The following is a 19467-nucleotide window of genomic DNA, read 5'->3' on the forward strand; positions in this document are numbered from 1 at the left end:
GTCAAGAGAGCAGTTAGGTCAGTTATACACCTGGCAAAATACGCGCATCGGAATACCTACCTAGATAGCAAAATCTGTAGTGTACACGATGTGTGCTTTCCGTTAACAACCTCTTAATGACCATCGTCTACGAAAGACCCTGTTGTAATGTAACGGTTATCGAAGGGTCATCAGCCCCGTAAAAATTTTGCGCGGGGCCATTGTGGAGTAGTACGTCACACCTGGCTCAGATGTTCACCTGCGCGACAGCGACTGGAACACAATGCGTCTTTTATGCGAAGTGCGACTGTGACGTTTCGGCTACACCAGACAGTGAGGGATGGCGGATTACCAATTGGGTTTCTGGGCATCCGCAGCACTATTTATTCGTGAATGATTTCATACTTATTACGTATATGAGTTATGAATGCGTTCCTCTTTTTGTCACATCTGCTCTTTTACATAAATTGTTGTTACTTTCTCCGCTACAGCTAAAGGGGTGGCGACACTTTGTCCCAAAGTTTACATGGGTACAGAAAACATCCTTCTTTGCATCGCAAATGTGTCTTATACCGCACACACGGAGCCACTTTACAACCAACTCGGCGTTGTGCGCAGGCATAACCTTTACGAGTATTCTTGTTAGAAAACAACGTTTTGCGAGCCATGTATACAGATAAACCCAAGTGGCGTTGGCAAGTACAACTCGTTGCCTGTTTATCGGACAAACTTTCGGTGGCGCACGGCGACGCAGTTATGCTTGCTAAAGCTACAGAAAAATCGCGAAGCCGTACTCAGCGTAAAAAAAAGTAAATAAAGAAGCGACGAAAACATCGGGAAGGAGGGGGGGGGGGGTATTAAGAAAAAAGAAGGCCAGCCACCCCAGCCAAAATCATGCAAAGCCGGGCAAAGAGCCGGCTCGCTATTCCACGCACACAGAAAAAAAAAAGGAAGAAAGAGAAGAAGAAAAAAACGGAACAGAAGTAAAAGAGGGAAAAAAGAAAAGAGACACTATATAATAACGTCACATGCGGTTCATGAGTCCTGAGGCTCTGAGGAAACTGAGGAGAGCAGCAGTGACAGCCCACTGGTAACTGATACAGCTAACTGATACTGCCGGCTAGAGAGGTCACGCGCTTTACGACTGCCAATGGGAACCGCCGTAGCTCTCGTTTCTCTGCCGCCAAAGATTGATGCGTGCGTGTGTTCTAGGGTTTATATTTCGCCGAATACGACGCGTAGAAAAATAATTCTTTTTCCTCTGACGTGCAGTACAATGCACACATGATGTAATGAACCACACGTATCAAAGTGTCACAAAAACACATTTAAAGGATTAGGCAGTTATCTTAGTTCAGAATATTTCCTTCTCTCCTTTGAGAAACGTTTCTCGTGGACGTCCCACATATTTTCTCTACAGTTTGGGCATCGAACTACGGGCGGACAAATGGTTCGAACCCGGTGCACGTGGGGGACAGCCTCAAAGCATCCCAGCATGAGAAACTGCGAATCAAGTAACCCTCCCCACTCTGACGCGAACTTTTCCGAACCCCCCGAGAGATGGCGCAAGCAACTCGGCGCGCACCATAGGGTAATCCCCCATGTTCGAAGGAACAGTCTCACGCACAGGCCTCACGTGTTTCGGATTTCCAGACATGAGCAGGATGATCCATCAGATCCCTGCGTGCTCTGTCTCGGTGGCGTCTGGGCGACGGAGCTTCGCGTAATCTTAGGTTATGTCACCTGTTTGTTTCGTATTTCCCTCAATGAAGCGTATCCCTGACAGGCCTGACAGAGAAGGACTATACATCATGTCAACTTTCGCGCCGGAGTGTAACGGCCGATGTCGCCGCCGGTGGAGCCACAATCCGAGAAGGTGCACTCCGCCGCCGCCGATCCGTTAACAAGATACGCAGCTCTGGGTCAAGATCGGTATTTCGAACAAAATCCCCTAAGGAGACCATTTTAGGAAAGACTCGAAGGCAGGATTTTGTAGGATCGCGTTACAAATGGTGCTTGTACGGAAGTTATTCTTGGTCGAGATGGAGAGGTAGCCCCAGGATGTTCAAAACGATGTAATAAGAGGAAACAAAGAAGTATAGCGGGTAAAAATCTGAAAATGCTGGTATGCAAACAGAGATTACGTACAGGTTACAAATAACCAGTGTAACTGGCTTTTTCGAAGGAAGATCATTGGCCTTATTCGAATGCTGACGCGTCGGTCGCGAAGACGTATGGTACAAAGAAGCATTTTTTACCGCCAAGCAGACCGAAACTTTGATTGCGCGCTTTCGTAACTAAATATTCTTTATAAATCAGAATCTATAGCCAGTGAAACTTTTGTTGTCTTCTCTCTTTTTTTCCCGCCTTTTTCGGGTTGACAAATTGATCGATTGATCGGTAAAAGGAAAAAAAAAAAAAAAATGGAGATGGAAGTCCCAAACTACTCGTGACTGGCTACTCCAGGACGCGTTATTTAGAGTTCGTTAGATGTAAAACAAATTAAGGGAAAGGAGGATGGGGGAAAAGAAGAAATGGAAAAATGTACAAAACTATACACTTTGTGAGGCACACATGCCCAGACGCGAGTGCAAAAAACTCAATCAAGTGCGAAAAACAAATTGTTTTTTAGCCACTCGTAAGTTTGGGAAGGGGGGGGGGAGGGGTCGAGTTATGTTTCGGTTTATGCTATGTATTTAGAGGAATACATTCCGGGCCGGTTCGGTTTTTAAATATTTCCGTATTAACTTTTCTCAATACCTCCCAAAGTTAAATCACGGATATTTTGTTGCTGGCATCGCTGCCAGTATGTTCTACGAAACATTGCACTGAGCACATCATCGTATCAAATATACAGGTGTATGAGGTGGATACTAAGGGAATATTTACGGAAGTCACTATACAAAAATGGGTCCTACTCGCAAAGCATGAAATTTTTGGCAACAGTGTGAACGTAAAAAAAAAAAAAAAAAAAAAAAAAAACCGTGGAAATTGACCATAGCCCTCTTCCGTATCCTTCATATCACATGTAGCGCAATGTGAGTGGCAACGCTATGACCGCCACAAAATCTCCATGAAATCCCTAACCACCCGATTCTTCGCAGCACATTAACGAGATGCACAAGATCCGTCCGAAGTTATGGCGCCCATGGCATCGACCTTGCCATAACAGCGGCGCCTTTTCAACTCACGGGAGAAAGTTCCCGCAGGCAGTTTTCCATACCATGATCTGATATACCTCCAGTTTGTCCTGGGCGTAACCCCCCTACCATGCGTTATAGCCACGACCACGCTTCTTATAGCGTCCTTGCGACACTCAACCAATCTGTCTTCCGTCGTTTAACCGATCCCAAACGGTAACCCGCCAAAGCGTAATCAAGATAGCCGTTGCAAGGTAAATATTTAACGCTTTCCATCAATTATCTTCGCGGCATCCGTCCACCCGTTATGCAACGTGCACCTCCCAGAGTCCACTGACATTCACGGGCGCCATGACCACGCCAGATTGTGAACCAGAAAAGGCTGGTGTTGGGGGAACCGGGGAACCTCCGGAATCGAAGATGTTTGTTCCAACGATCTCTGGAACGACCGTTTGCACCGAGGGACACTTACGCGGCGTAGGATGTATGGTGCGGCAGGGCACAGTAACCATGACCATTTAAAGACGGAGTGCTTATACTCTTCCTACGCGTCATCACCCGGTTGTTTGGCTCTCAACTTTGCAGGTGTCCTTCGAAGTAGAACCTTGAGCTGAAGTATAGTAGCAAAGGCGTGAAGCGTGGACTGTTTTATTAAAGCACGAGATACGTCCCGCGTTGTTATGAGACAAAGTACTGGCGATTCCGGAAGGTCGTCATGCTGGACGGATGATTTGAGTGTGGAGGAATTGTGTTTCGAGTACAGAGAGCTACATTCGGACCTTGTAAGGAATTACTATGTAAGGGATACATCCTGCAGAACAGGCTGACCGTGTCGCAGTTCTACGAAGTAAGTAATCAATAATATATAGCATAAGTGCAGGCGACTCGGTGGAACAACTCCATAACGACGAACGTAGCGAACGACGACTTGAGCTATAGGCGGAGACGCACACACACACCACAAATCAATCAAAACCGCTTGAGCGGTCTATGTCGTGTTCGCTTTTTGTGTATTCGCCCATAGCTCAGGCTTTCTTGATTGCAAAGTGAACTTATAGTCACGCTGCATTTACTACATGCGGCGCGCTTGAACCAGCGGGATAGTCCACGGGTACTATGCTTTTCTTCAAAAGACGACTTCAAATATGGGGCTGTCACCAAAAGGTTCCTACGTTATATATATATTGGTTTCAAATTTGATTAGATGGGTATTGAAGCAGCCATGTCCCCAATCCATTGCATCCACCTTATACTACCCCTAGCACCGTGTCAATTTTATGTTCCAGCGCGACAGTAGTAGCGAAACTCCCTGATGAGCAGAAATGTAAACTCTAAGTCATGTAGGTCAACATCCGTTTACTCGGGTGATGAGTAGAGAAAATCGGTGTAAAAAAGGAAGAAAGAAAGAAGAACAAAGAACTCTTCTTCAGAGCAACGGCGACAATCAGCAAGATCTTCCACGACAGTTGCGCAGAGCTCGCCCGTTTCACATCAGGGGTTGTTATGCACCCTTCTGCGTGAGTTCCCTCCACTTGACAAACTGGTCCACCGGACACGTCCGGCACCTCCCGAGACGCGTATGGTTCGTAGATGCCTAATATGTATAATAATGACCGACCTTCACCCTGCCAGACAGGAAACTGGTTTCTCTTTCTAAAACGGCGTCGACCCTCACTTTTCCTTTATGTGTCTATATACACTCACCCTTCTGTCGACCAGCAGTATAGTTATAGGCAATTGGCAGAAGACAGGGAAGTCGCTCTTGAATGCTGTGTACGTGATGGAACGCGATGCCATCTTTTGCCCAAAAAGAGGCCCCCCAGTGCGCCCTCAGTATCCGTGTAACGGCTTCGCTATATCATGGCACGAGGGCACACAGCCTTCTACACGAAGTACTTCGAGGCAGCACAATGTACTGAAAGTGCGAGTGCATAGGGGTGGACGGGTCGGTGAAGTTTTTTCTTTTTGTTTTGTTTTTGTCATGGACAGACCTGCAAAATGAAGCACAGCAATCGTAAGACAGTTGTCCGCCGTCCCCTGGACTTGAACTTTCAGTGTATTGTGATGTTCGGGCCGAACTAATACTGTGGTGTTGACACCAGGGCTACGGAGTTAGGGGCTTCTGGGTGGTGGTGGTGGTGGTGGTGAAGATGAAAACTGCTCGCCGTGGTTGGCCACGCTGGAAGCGGGCAGCGTCACGACTAAAACGCAGAAGAAAAAAAATAATAAAGAAACCTTCACCGAATCCGCACAGGATCCGCCTTCGCGCACAGCTGGCTTCATCGGTTCGGACTTACACCTACACCACTATGTCGACAGTGCTCTTCAAATTCGGAAACCATAAGTCACAGGGGCTTCTGGGTACTCTGTAGATCTGAAGTGTGTTTGCACGCCTGTGGGAACTCCAATTGAAGACAGTGAGCGAGAGCGCGTGCAACTCTGGTGCAACCCCCATATGACCTGCTTGAGTTAGCGTAATGGACGCCGAACAACCTAAGATCGAAGACGACACGAGCAATGGGAAGAATAGAGACTACATTTAATTAACGTAATGGCACACGTCTAATTCAAGCAACTTGAGAATTATCTGAGTTATTATCTGAGTTACATCCCATGTCATCATCACTTCTCCTTCATTTATTGTTGTTGTTGTTGTTGAGTTATTTGAATTACATTGCGTCTTGGGCATTGGAGGTTTATGTGTTAATGTCATCCTAGTATAGAGCTCGCCTAAGCTAATTCTCGTCGTTTGGCAGTCATGTGTGACATGGGACATGATGATGGCGTGCAACTATTGCACAGCAGTTGCATGGCCGAACCAGAGAATGCATTCTGAATACGAGCAGCTTGGTCCCTAAAGCCAAATGATATCCCGACCTCGACCATAACCTTAGGGTGATTTTTTTTAAATTCTTTCTTTCTTTAAGCGTCTGAGAGAGTCTGGTTCCAAAGTTCTCGAGTTAACTTCGGGGCGTGTACGTATGTCGTTGGACAAACAAGGGAGCTACCCAGGTTGTTTTCAGGGAGATTGCGTGGACGTAAAACAGTCGTGACGATGCTATTTTATAGGTTTGCCTTGCCAGTAATTTTCACTCGTAGACTTTCTAAGCGCGCGGGTGTGACTTTGTTGGGAAGGGGGGAATTTAATTAATTAATTCGTCGCCCGACGGATTCTGCTACTCCTATAATGAACCTCTCAATGAATGAACCCCACAAAAAGGAATAAGAAAGAAAAACATCGCCTCTCCTTTTTCGCGAACTGCATAATATGCACATGCATAACTGCTCCCCCTAGAAGTGCAGACCGCGCTCTGTTTCTGATTTTTTCTTTCTTTCGATAAACGATAGCCCCCCCCCCCCCCCCCTAGAAGTGCACGAAATCGCGACAAACTAAAACTGGAAGAAGGAACTCGACGGCACATGCGTAGCACGCGGTACTAAAAGACTGTTTCGATATCATAGCTCACTACGAAGCTTACAGGCGCTGACAACGCTGTATCTCTCTTCTTGGGTTCCCATACTCCCAGCAGCTTTACTATATCGAAGGTTCTATCGTCCAAACGGTCGAGAGCAGATTTCCAGGTAGCTCTTTGGGGTGCATCGCGCGTATGGTATATTGTATGATACCGCTGCTCAGTGCAGAGTTAGGTCATTGACCGCAGTTTGGTATCATACATAGGCAGAAAAAAAAAGCGCCTGTTGGATTTCGAATGCCCTTTGGATGTTGGTCATCATAGTGGACATCCCATGGACATTTAAAAAAAAGATTTCCTGTCTATTCCTGGGGCCGACATGTTTGGTACATTGTGTGGTCGTTACTCATGCCAGTGTATATAGGTAGGTTACCCTTGAACTGATGGTAACGATGCGGATAACACTTGGGACAGCGTCTATACTTCGCATGCAGGAACCTTCACGCCTCGGTGACCACGGCTTGCAGGAGTCACCCGCAAATGGAGCCAGCGTGAATGTTCTTGTGATGGAAGTGACATTCATGACATCGATTAGGAAAGGAAGAAAGAAAACGCGTATTTTTATGCACCGCACGGAGAATTCCTGAGGACTGGTCGGAAGCGCTTCCGCTCACCGCAGGGAGCGCTTCCGTCGTTTCGGGCGTCCGGGGACCAGGTAAATTAGAGCGCTTTGGTTTATTTAGAAGGAAGTTAAGAAAGGACGATACGAAGAAGATACTGTTCGGTAGGTAATCGAAACTTTTTAAGTTTCACCACGATTACGGAACCGCCCAGCATTGCTATTTCATTTTCTGTTTCACGCTCGGATCAGTTCCGGTTGGATGAATGGACGCCTAATTAAGGTTTTTAGTAAATGTATGCGAGTTGAACTCGCAGCATACATTAACGTACGCGAACACTATAATTGGAGGATAAAGGGCGCTTTTACCAGTGAGTATAGGTGTCCTGCAAGAGGGCTTTAGAGTCACTTCCTATATGTCTGCAGCTGGTATGACGTCTCGTCTCGGACGGACGGGACAACAAAATTGCCGTACAGTGCATGATAATAATGCACTGCATGTTTGGAAAGGTACGCAATATGGATACGGAATACACGATCGTATTTCAAAACACTAACGCACCGCGCACTGCAGCGGAACATGCAAAGAAAAGAGAACGTTTGCAGCTTTCGTGCAATGACGTGGTACGATGCGTGTTCGGCGTATTTCAAGATTTTTCTCCGGGACACTGGGGGGGGGATATGTTTATTAAGAAAAAAAAGAAAGGAAAGGTTAGCCAGGCAAAGAGCCGGCTTGCTATTCCGAAAAAAAAAGGGGGAAGGGGCAAACGAAAAAGAAAAGGAAGGAAAAAGAAAAAGGGGGATCGAAACAGAGGAAAGAAAGAAAAACAAAAAGCAACAGAAAGAAAGGAAAGGGAAAGAAAACAAGAAACAGAACGAAAGGGAAGGAAAAGAAAAGAAAGAAAAAGAAAGGAAAGGGAAAGAAAACAAGAAACAAAAAGAAAGGAAAGGAAAAGAAAAGAGAAACGAAAGGAAAGAAAGGAGAAACACAAAGAAAGAAAAGAGAAACAGAAAGAAAAGAGAAACAGAAAGAAAGAAAAGAGAAACAGAAAGAAAGAAAAGAGAAACAGAAAGAAAGAAGAGAATAAACACTAGCACAACGTTACAGGCAGTTCACGAGTCCTGAGACTCGGAGAAAACCGAGGAGAGCGGCAGTGACAGCCCACTGGTTGGGGTGCAAGACGGGGCCAAGAAGAGCGGCCAACGAAAAGTCGTTACAACCAATCTGGAGCAGACGGCAACGGAGGGTGTCCCTATGTTGAAGGTGCTGCTGGCAATACAGGAGTTGGTGTGGGATGTCCGCTTCCACTCCACAGACATTACAGTTTGGTGAATTTAGCCGTCCCATCTTGAAGAGAAGTGAGGGTGTACGGGCAACATTGAGACGTAGGCGGTGGAGAAGGGATTCTTCTTTACGGCTGCGGTGGCAAGTGATGACGAACTCCATCAATGGGTCGATAGACCGTAGGAATGAGTTGTAAGTCGTTGTTTCGGCACGGAACTGCTGAGCACATGTGGCACACCGACGGCGTATGTATAGACGGCATGTTGAGGCTGTAAGCGGCAGAGGTGCCAGGGCCGAAGTGTCATCAGACCCAGCGCGTCTCGCTACTGCGTCTGCTCGGGTATTTCCATACACGCCTACGTGGCCAGGGACCCATTGAAACGTGATGTTGTAACCAGTGGCGAAGAGTTCATTGAATTTTTGAAGCGTCATGGTATGCAAATCGCTTATTATGCTGGGGGGAGATGACGACAACATATCTAGTGATGCCTTGCTGTCTGTAAGAATGACCCACGTTCCGTGCCCGGATTCTGTAATATGCTCCAGTGCTGCCAGGATACCAAACAGTTCGGCTTCTGTCGAGGACACTGTATAGGGGAGTTTGAAACCGTGGCCCAGGTCTTCATCCGGAATGTAGAAAGCCGCGCTCGAACTACCTTCGGTTACCGAGCCATCTGTGTATGTACGGCGACTTAGTCGATGTGTTGGGGCGAGGTGCTCCAGTGTGAGCTGGTGGGCCACGACTGTGGGGACGTCTTTCTTGCGTTGGAGTCCAGGGATGTTAGAGTGAATACAGGGTCTTTCAAGAGTCCACATCGCCGGTGCATAGGATGGTGTAGACGCGGGAGATGGAATGCTCCCTTTCAGGCGGGCAATGGCACTGCCGAAAGCAGACGCCGGGCAGTCCTCATCAATGCGACAAAGAGAGTGGAGCGGGTGCCGTGTAATGTAGCGTGTATAAGCGCGGAGGGTATCACCATCCCGCAGTATGTGAACCGGCTGCTCTCGCGCCTCTGCCAAGACAGAATACGTCTCCGTTGTCCTGGGGACTCCCAAACAGACACGGAGACTACGGGCCTGGATGTTGAGCAGTTCCTGTTCTTGGGTTCGACTTAGACCATGCAGGATGGGACACTGGTCTCCTCTCTACCCTATGATCTGCCTGCATACCTGTGTGCTGTGTGTGTGTTTTGTGTGCTGTGGTTTTGCCTACCGTTCTGATTTATTACTGACTCCACTGACTATCGACCCTATTTAGCATCGTTCATCACCTCATCACCAGGACACATCTCAACCTGCCCCATTGTGCCTTGGGGTAGTGGGCCGCACCTTACGTGGCGAATTTCTCCATTCATTATCATTAATTTATTTGTTGTTGTTGCGTGTTCGGCTTCGTGATGCATGTGCAACATTATAAAAGTATTAAAAAATAACAGCCCATCACAAAGCATGCAACGTAAAGAATTGTTAACGCATTCATAATACCCCGTTCTAAACATATTGAAGTAAAAGTCTGATGTTGGGAGCCGCCGATATATTTCGAACAGAGACTGGCAGACAAAAAGAGAAAGTCTGTTCGAAATATTGGCGAATCCCTTCTTGAATCCCTTGATCTTCTCATATTTCGCTTTAAACCTACGCCCAACGGGTCGCTCAAATTCCCACTTCTCGATGTTCTATATTCAAGTGTTTTATACGCACATCAAAAGGCGCTAGAATAGCACAGTTGTTTACTCCATACACGGGACGGGAATCCTCAAGTGCATAATCAAGACACTACACTCTAATAAAAAAATGAGTAAAACGGGGAGTAGTTGCAGCTTCTACTCCCCTAGTCTGCAATTACTCCCCATTTTAGTCCCCTAACCCGACATTTAGTCCCGACATTTACTCCCCAGGACTGCAAATTGTCACTAAACTTCGCGAATGGTCTCCTGAGTGCAACAGTCTACGTAAATATGTGCCCTTGGTCAATTTGAACGACATAAGGCTGTATAACTCAGACAACGTAGCAATTTTCCAGCCACACAGAGTGAGAAACAGTTAGCGCATCTTTCTTCGCAAATTGTGCCCTATGTATGGCGCAAGATTTTATATCACTCTATATATCACGGTTGACGGTTTGCTTCGAAGTACTTTCGTGCATGCGCACCAATTACGTACCTGGGACTCTTACAACAGCGCGTGAAATGCTGTCTTCACTCTGTGACATTCATTTACTCCCGTGCATTTACTCCCGAAAGGGCCTATTTTTTGTGGCAATGCAATTACTCCCCAAAACGAGTAAAAGTACTCCTTTTCTTCTTAGAGTGCACGGTCATCGTAAACAACAACAACGACAGCGGCTCCATCCACGTCGGAGCCGGAGAAATCTGACCAACGCCCACGAGGATAGACAATTACAAGCTGCACTCTTCTTAACGCCGGGAGGTGCTGCCGCATGGAATATGGAACGGCCCACATCCAGTTAAGGATATTAGCATGCAGCGTTCCCGTCCTATTCCTGCTCCTCCGTTTATGTCAGCGTTTAACATCCTTTAGACCCGTGTAATGTTCGCCTATTCTTTGCATGGATGTCGGTCAATGATCGACTTTGAACTTGGAATCAAGAAGAAAAAGAAATGCGAAGTCGTTACACCTTCAAGTATGGGCTAAAGGTCATTTGGGTTACGAGCGCAGCGCAAGTTTCGGTTTTAGGATTATGTAAATGGCCTAACCTTTACGCATCCTTGCTGTATGTGCAATGACTGTGTGCTTAACTGTTCACAGTGTGCCCGTAATGGGAAAGGATTAGTTGAGCTTTGTTTTTATTTTACGTGCAGTTCCTACCGAGTTTCTGGCTGGGTACACACAGCAGGCTTTTTAAATATGCCACTCGTCTGGTATTCTTGGTACGCGACAAATTGTTCGACAATGTGTTCTTCCCAAGAAAGAGTGGAGTTTCGTTGCTGTGTAAATATTTTAGTTTGACGGTGAAACTGACCGAAGTCGTCGCGGAAAGTGGACTGGGGCTTGATGCGGCAGTGCAGGGTGAGATGCCATGATTTCGGTGGCATCCTTGTATCTCACATGACATACGCATGAAAGCATTCACACATGACATTCACAGTCATTCACATGACATCGCGCAAGTTGAAGCGTTGTTTGAGTGCCTGATTTTCGCCCGCGATTTTGGCACTTTTTAAGTGTTCCATCGTGCGCGCGCGCACGCACACACACACACACACACACACACACACACACACACACACACACACACACACACACACACACACACACACACACACACACACACACACACACACACACACACACACACACACACACACACACACACACACACACACACACACACACACACACACACACACACACACACACACACACACACACACACACACACACACACACACACACACACACACACACACACACACACACACACACACACACACACACACACACACACACACACACACACACACACACACACACACACACACACACACACACACACACACACACACACACACACACACACACACACACACACACACACACACACACACACACACACACACACACACACACACACACACACACACACACACACACACACACACACACACACACACACACACACACACACACACACACACACACACACACACACACACACACACACACACACACACACACACACACACACACACACACACACACACACACACACACACACACACACACACACACACACACACACACACACACACACACACACACACACACACACACACACACACACACACACACACACACACACACACACACACACACACACACACACACACACACACACACACACACACACACACACACACACACACACACACACACACACACACACACACACACACACACACACACACACACACACACACACACACACACACACACACACACACACACACACACACACACACACACACACACACACACACACACACACACACACACACACACACACACACACACACACACACACACACACACACACACACACACACACACACACACACACACACACACATACACACATACATACATACATACATACATACATACATACATACATACATACATACATACATACATACATACATACATACATACATACATACATACATACATACATTGGATGGTGCATAAATGCATACGTGTCTTGAAACTCTGTGCATAACATAGAGTTGCCATACAATACATACGATCATATGGTGATGAATTCAATCTCTCCCTTTTATTATTATTATTATTATTATTTTACAGTACGCGAAAAGCGATGTTGTTAGCAGTCAGCATAACAATCCAGTTGGGGTCCACTTCCTTTCATACTCCCTTACTGGTTCACTGGATTTCCTACCGTTCTACAGTCGGGATAACGGCTGTTATCCAACTGCTGCGACATTCTGTTATCTGTTACCATTCTAGAATGCTAACAGTACAGTACAGTACAGTACACTCAGGACCTTTTCTACGTATCACGCAATTGGATGCGATGCCAAATTTGGAGAGCGAAAATTACGAGGGCTGAACATTTACGATAGATCTCCATAGTTCGCGGGCGCATCTCAGCGCTGTCCACAACAGGTTCAAGGGTCATCACACCGAAAATATTGCGCGCATCGGGGTGGTTATCGTATAATAACGTCATCGTCGGTCGCAGTCCCTGCACGTGAGCATTCTTGGCAGGAGCGAATCCGTTTTCCTGTGGCGCCGGCCGGCGCTCTGTTCCCCCGGCAGTTGTTGTGCCGTGAAAAACAAGAGCACATTCCACCCACAGCGCCAACCGGTTCAGGGTCTAGATTATCGGGCGCCCCCCCCCCCCCCCCTAGATCGTCATATCGCCTCCACTACGCATGGTGTTGGATGTATTCAACGGCGTTAAAGGTATATCTTACCATGGCTTTCGGCCATATCACCGCGGGTGTCTTCGCAGCGCGGAGGGCGCACAGCGGAGACAAAATTTCACGTTGCCACCGGTGAAATGCGTCAGAGAAGGGTCGCCTCCTTGATGGGAAGAATCCGCATAAGGAGGTAAGGAATGAATCACACCGGGCGAGTGTGCAATTAATGTGGTTCTATTAATCAAAACTCGTTCAAAATCTACGTACATGCTTCCCTTTAGTAAGGTCTGGACAGCAACGAAGAAGAGAAAGAAGGAAGAGAAAAGAAGAACACCTCTCCTCTCCTCAACCGCGGATGCTGCAAGTCTTCCAACGTTGGGCTTAGAGCGGAGACGCGCGCCGTTGTTTAGAGGCAGACGCCGGAGCATCTCGGTGGCGTCACCTATACTCCCGGAGAACCCGAAACTATGAAGTTTTGCTGCTTATTTTTTTTTTTTCGTAGATGCTGGTAATGTTCACTGACCGCATTGTTTTTTCTGAGCCTTTGAGCGAGGTTGAATTTTTACGCGAAATAAAATAAATAAATATGTATATTTTTTTTATTCGTAGTGGCACTTTGAGACGAAATGTGCCACGTATGTACCTTCGTGCTACAACGAGAAGCCCGCGCAACTCTGTCACGTAACTCCACACCGTGACCTTCTGTAACGCGGACCTCCTTCCTGCGCGTATTTCCAAATGTGCGGTGCCTTACAGAGGAAAAAGAAAAATCCCCAGTTCAAGTGTGTCTCTCCCTATCCTGTCTGTCAAAGAACCAGAAACAACATAGAGCGTTCTGTAACTAGTTAGGCGACTCAGAGCGACATTGACACGTAACAAGGTGAATGGCACGTACACATCTTTCCGCACAAAGGATCACTCGCGTCTTCTTCCCCCACGTCGCTAACGAGGTTCCCTCCTATTTTTCGCACTCGTTTTTTTTCTTTTATGTTTCACTCATGTCTCAGGCGCCTGATTAGGGGCCGAAAACAGGAGGAATGTTAATGACACCAGATTTTGAAGTGTTAGCTTTTGTTCGCGAAGAGCGACGAACTTTATACGCCCGAAGACGACTGGGGTGGTGGGATAATTTTCGTTCCAAATCGATAAAAAAATAAATCACTCGGGGCTTTTGCTGGCGGGGGATTATATGTAGAAGAAAGTCGTTAGTGGTTGTATAGCATTTCGCTCTGCCATTATGAATTTCATTTTGCGAGCGCTTTTATACGGTGGGTTTAAAGGTTGGATTTTACAGAGAGGGAAAAGAGATGCTGAAAAAGAAAAAAACCTTTTCGGTTTTGTTCAAAGTGGTTCGGAGTTGTCGGTTGCTCTGAAGTAGGATTTTTCGTGACTTGCGTCACTTCCTTTTTTTACTTTCATCACCAAAAAAGGAAAACAACAATAAGAACAACAAAACAAGAAAGCACACACACACACACACACACGAAAACTCTTGGAAACTATTGCCAGGGCCATGTAAATTGAATAACGCGGCCTGGAGTAGCCAGTCCCGGGTGGTTTCGGACTAACATCTCATTTTTTACTTTTACAAATCAATCAATCAATCAATCAATCAATCACCATGTAAATTTGAATGCGTTCTGTCCTGTTGTCATCACAAGCGTCCTTTTCGTGACATTTCAAAAGGTGTTCACGAGCCAGATCATCTTTGTAAACAGAAACACAATCTTTATTAAAGTAACGAAATCCTGGATGTAAAGCTAAGGACATATACAATTACAATGCTCATATATTTAAGTATACTTACGCGCGCATACCTGCGTGCTTTCGACAAATACTCCAGGTACAGGCCCATCCTGCTATGTGTCTTAACGTTCTTGAACAGTTTCCGACATCTCTTCTTGAGAGAGGCCTCTGTTCTTATAGACCGATGAACTCTGGAGCTACGGAAGCGTCTCCCAACAAAAGCACCCAGTAATTAGATGAGGTAACGGAGGGAGAAAAAGCAGCATCCATTGTAATTAACGCGCACCCCTTTCAGTGGGAAAAAAGAAAAGAAAAGAGAAAACAAAAAGGCGGGAGAAAAGTTTCAGTGTTCGGCCATGAACCACAACGGGAAGGCGCGAGCTGTTCAGGGGATGCGATTAACGGCTTGTGAAGTCCGTAATTAAGTGAAGTTTGAAAAGAAAGATAGCCATTTTTTCATTGTCAAGATTTCTTAGGTTTCATAGTTGGAAGTTCAGAATGCTGTTGTTTTAGAGTGGATGACGAGGATATAATAATTACTGTACGCTTTGATAGCCGCGCAGAAAGCAGTTCACAGCGTCATAATATTGACATTCATCGTCATCAATTTATCTCTTGTTGTTGTTGTTGTTGTTGTTGACATTGATAAAACTAGACAACAGTACGGCAACGACTACAGCATCTAGATGAACTATGGACGATGAATGAGGAAATTTGACACTTGATTTTTTGTCTCATTACCCCAAGGTACACTGCTCAGTACGTGATATGAAATGATGAGGTCATGGGTGAAACTAAGCAAGAAAGGCTCAACTCCGCGTGGTCTAAACGTCCTGAACGCGTCCGCTCCCATACAAGAGGGTTAATTATTTTATCACCAAAGAGACGTCTAGCCTGTACGAGGTTGTGTGAATCAGAAACATTCGCTGCAAATGAAATACTTGGATGTATGACTAAGTGTTGCGTCATATTGCAACATATTAAGTTTGTTGGTTGGTTTTAAGAAAAAATAAAATGGAGATTTTGGCTTCACTGGTGTGAGGCCCGCAACTCCACATCACTCACAGTTACTTTGGTGGAAAACTCCTGTAATGATGATGCCAATGAGGAGGAGGATGATGATCGTGATGATGATGATGATGATGATGATGATGATTAGTGGTAGTGATGATTCCGACAGAAAACCATTGCGCACACACTGAGATGTCACAGAGCGCCCATGATATTAAGTTCATCAGATGTAAGCAGTAGGAAGCATGACTAACGATTGCTGATGAAGATGAAATCGGGCCCGGTCTCGCAGGATGACAATTTGTTGTTCTTCTTTTTCTTAACTAAACATAAACATAAACATTCGTTTGAAGTGTAGTCTTTGTTCCACGAATTTCCAACGAGGATGCAACGTTTGACGAGAAAAAAAGGTCGTTGGCCCATGCCCATCACGGTCAGGGACCCGTACGAGAGACATGGAGGGCGTTTTATTTTTTTTTTACTATGCGTAACGACGGAGCACTATATCTTGACCGTTATGATATTCAGAACTGTTTCGCCCAAGACACCCTGAAGAAGCATGATCCATGAACATTTCCACATCTTACATGTATGAGCTCGCTCGGATAAGTAATTTTGGTACCTTCAGCAACCGTGACATTTCTGAACATGTGCAACACTCCGCCGTTCTCAACCACGCCTATCCATCCAGTCACGCCACAAATCAAGCAGCTTCCATTCATATTTCAAGCCCACTCAACACGAGACACATAGGTGCCTTCCGGGAAAAAACAAACAAAAAAACAAACAAACAAACACAAACGAAGCATCTCTCTACCGTTATGCAACGGTATTCGCCCGGAGGACGCCGGCGCGCCAACCTTCTGCCCACCTGACGACCATCGTACAACTTGCCTTTTCTCATCCGCAGCAATCTGGGCGCCTGCCACGACCTCTACACGCCGTTATGGAAACTTCGGGGGGGCAACACGAAACCCGACGTGAGAGTGAGAGGAAAGGGAGAGGAGGATAGTCCGGTTACACTACACGTCGTAGCGGACCAAGCCGTTTTACTCCAAGTCTTTGCCTTATCCCACTCAGTTCGCCGATCTCGTTGAGCTGGTGCACCTGCTTCCACGAGGGGACCTCCGACTGGTGCTTCGCACTGCTGACCTGACTGCTCGCAGCTCCTGTGTCGTCAGCGGACGTCTCGTATCGTCTACGAGCGAACATTCCTGCACATCGAAGTCTGTGGGACGAGGCTTGAAGGGACATACACAATAGGACGTTGAAAGGAAGTAGTCGTAGGGTTGCGTTCATTTCTCGCGATGTCCACGAGCAGTGCTTTGCCAAGCAGTCAGCTGGATTGTCGCGCGTAGTTTCCCTTCGGGTGAGAACGAGTGAAACTGACACTACCTTAAGCTTGTCGCCAATCGAGACTCTTTCGGCAACTGACAGCCGCTGGGAAATAGGTTGTGAAGATCAATCGTTCTTCGTGAGTGCTTCACATTGGGATTAATATACCGGTAGACTGCATTCGTCGAAAAGAAAGATGACGAACCGGAACAACAGGATCAAGGTAGCTGTACTCGGAGCACCTCGCTCTGGAAAGTCAGGTAAGGGCTCATCTCCATCTTCTGGTGTTGTGTTCTCGCAGTGTTATCGTGCACAGCACTACTGAACTACTTGTGAAAAAGAAAAAGAAAATGCTGGAGATTGTTGGAAAATAACCGACAAAATAAAGGCAGGGCAAGCGGCTTTACGTACTCTTTATTTTTAATTCGTTACGGTAGCGTGCATTCCGCTACTTTTGGTTACATCTGCCATTGGCGTCGTTTGCGTCTCCTTCTCCGAATTCAACATCTGCTTGGGTCTGTTGAAGACAGATACTCCTGGAGATGCTGTACGTCGTTGTATACGATTGATAGTCACGAAGCAGGTTGTAATGCTACGGGTGACAGCCAACCATTAGACCTGCATTTAATTACAGTCAGTCAGTCGATGAATATGTGCCGGCAGTGGGATTCGAACCTACACCCTCCGATTGATTTTCGATCAGATGTGCTACAACCTCACACTTCCCTTGCAGACATTGATGGTTATATCAACTGCACCGCATATGGATCCTACACAAAAGGCCATGCGGTATGTGGCAGACAATTTTCTCCACCGTCGTGGGCTCCAAACGTGACCACTTTGGGGGGCGGTTGAAATTTTATGGAAGGTGCATCAGGCATTACGCCGATCTTTTTTCTTTTCTTGAATTCCTCAGTATAGCACAGGTAAGGCAAGCAGTAGTTCTCAGAAACAACAACAATAACGAATATACGCTTATCCGTAGCGTGCATTCAGGGCACGGCCTTCACCGTTGGCGGTTTGTCTGGCCCGCAAAGCGGTTGATCTATGTCATCAGATGAGCACCTACTCGAATCATCTGCATCGTGGCCCTCAAAGCACGTGGCCCTCCGACGTGAAAGAACGTTATCTTCTCTAAGGCTCCTGACATGCGCGGTTTCGGTTTCAGCTTATTTGCGTTGCAGCATGTTTGGTTTCGGTTTCGGCTTATTTGCGTTGCAGCATGTTTGGTTTCGGTTTCAGTTTATTTGCGTTGCAGCCTATTTGGTTTCGGTTTCAGCTTATTTGCGTTGTAGCATATTTGATTTCGGTTTCAGCTTATTTGCGTTGCAGCATGTTTGGTTTCGGTTTCAGCTTATTTGCGTTGTAGCATATTTTGTTTCGGTTTCAGCTTATTTGCGTTGCAGCATATTTGGTTTCGGCTTATTTGCGTTGCAGCATATTTGGTTTCGGTTTCAGTTTATTTGCGTAGCGAAATTTGGCGGCGGATATTTCAACGTACGAGCTCGTTTCAGGACCCTTTAAAACTAGAATATCATTCAACAAGGATTGTCTTCCATTCTCACTTTTGCCCGAAAGCCTGTAAGATAGTTAATTTCATGTTATTAAAAAGCAGGTACGTCATATACTCTCTTCGAGAGAATGACCGCCTAGCCGTATAACCCATCTGCAAAGCGGTATCCATGCTGCTAGCTCTCATAGTGCTTTAATTAAAAAAATATCTGTAATGAATAAAAAATAAAAACAACAACAGAAGACAGCCTGTATGATGACGATGACATTGGGTGTCTCATCGCTGGAGCACTTCGAAAGATATTGTCTAAAGATATTGAAATTTATAGTGGGCATCACGAGAAGCCGAGATAACTGCAAAAACCGAACAACGTAAATAGCGGCCATGAAAAACGGTAAATATAAGGAAACAGCGTGTTACCAAGGCAATGACGTCCTCGACAGGGTTCGAACCCATAACGTTGGGATCGTAACGTTGGTGAGCGTAGACGTTACCAACCGGTTCGCCTAAAACACTACCCAA

General features: G+C 46.2%; 1 protein-coding gene across 4 annotated transcripts in view; it reads left to right on the forward strand.

Annotated features, from left to right (window-relative positions):
* Nucleotides 1-19467, forward strand: part of LOC135400086 (ras-related and estrogen-regulated growth inhibitor-like protein) — a 134690-nt gene that overhangs the window by 72479 nt on the left and 42744 nt on the right. The window contains exon 1 of one of the 4 annotated variants that reach the window (XM_064631823.1): nucleotides 10848-10902. The exons of 2 other annotated variants lie outside the window; for them this stretch is intronic. In XM_064631823.1, coding sequence (XP_064487893.1) covers nucleotides 10884-10902 — 19 coding nt within the window. In that variant the 5' untranslated portion in view covers nucleotides 10848-10883. Of the gene's footprint in view, nucleotides 1-10847; nucleotides 10903-17149; nucleotides 17693-19467 lie in introns of those variants that run through there. One more of the 4 variants, XM_064631822.1, reaches the window with a different exon arrangement.

This window comes from Ornithodoros turicata, chromosome 7 (genome assembly GCF_037126465.1).
Source record: "Ornithodoros turicata isolate Travis chromosome 7, ASM3712646v1, whole genome shotgun sequence".
In the NCBI taxonomy this organism is placed as follows: Eukaryota; Metazoa; Arthropoda; class Arachnida; order Ixodida; family Argasidae; genus Ornithodoros; species Ornithodoros turicata.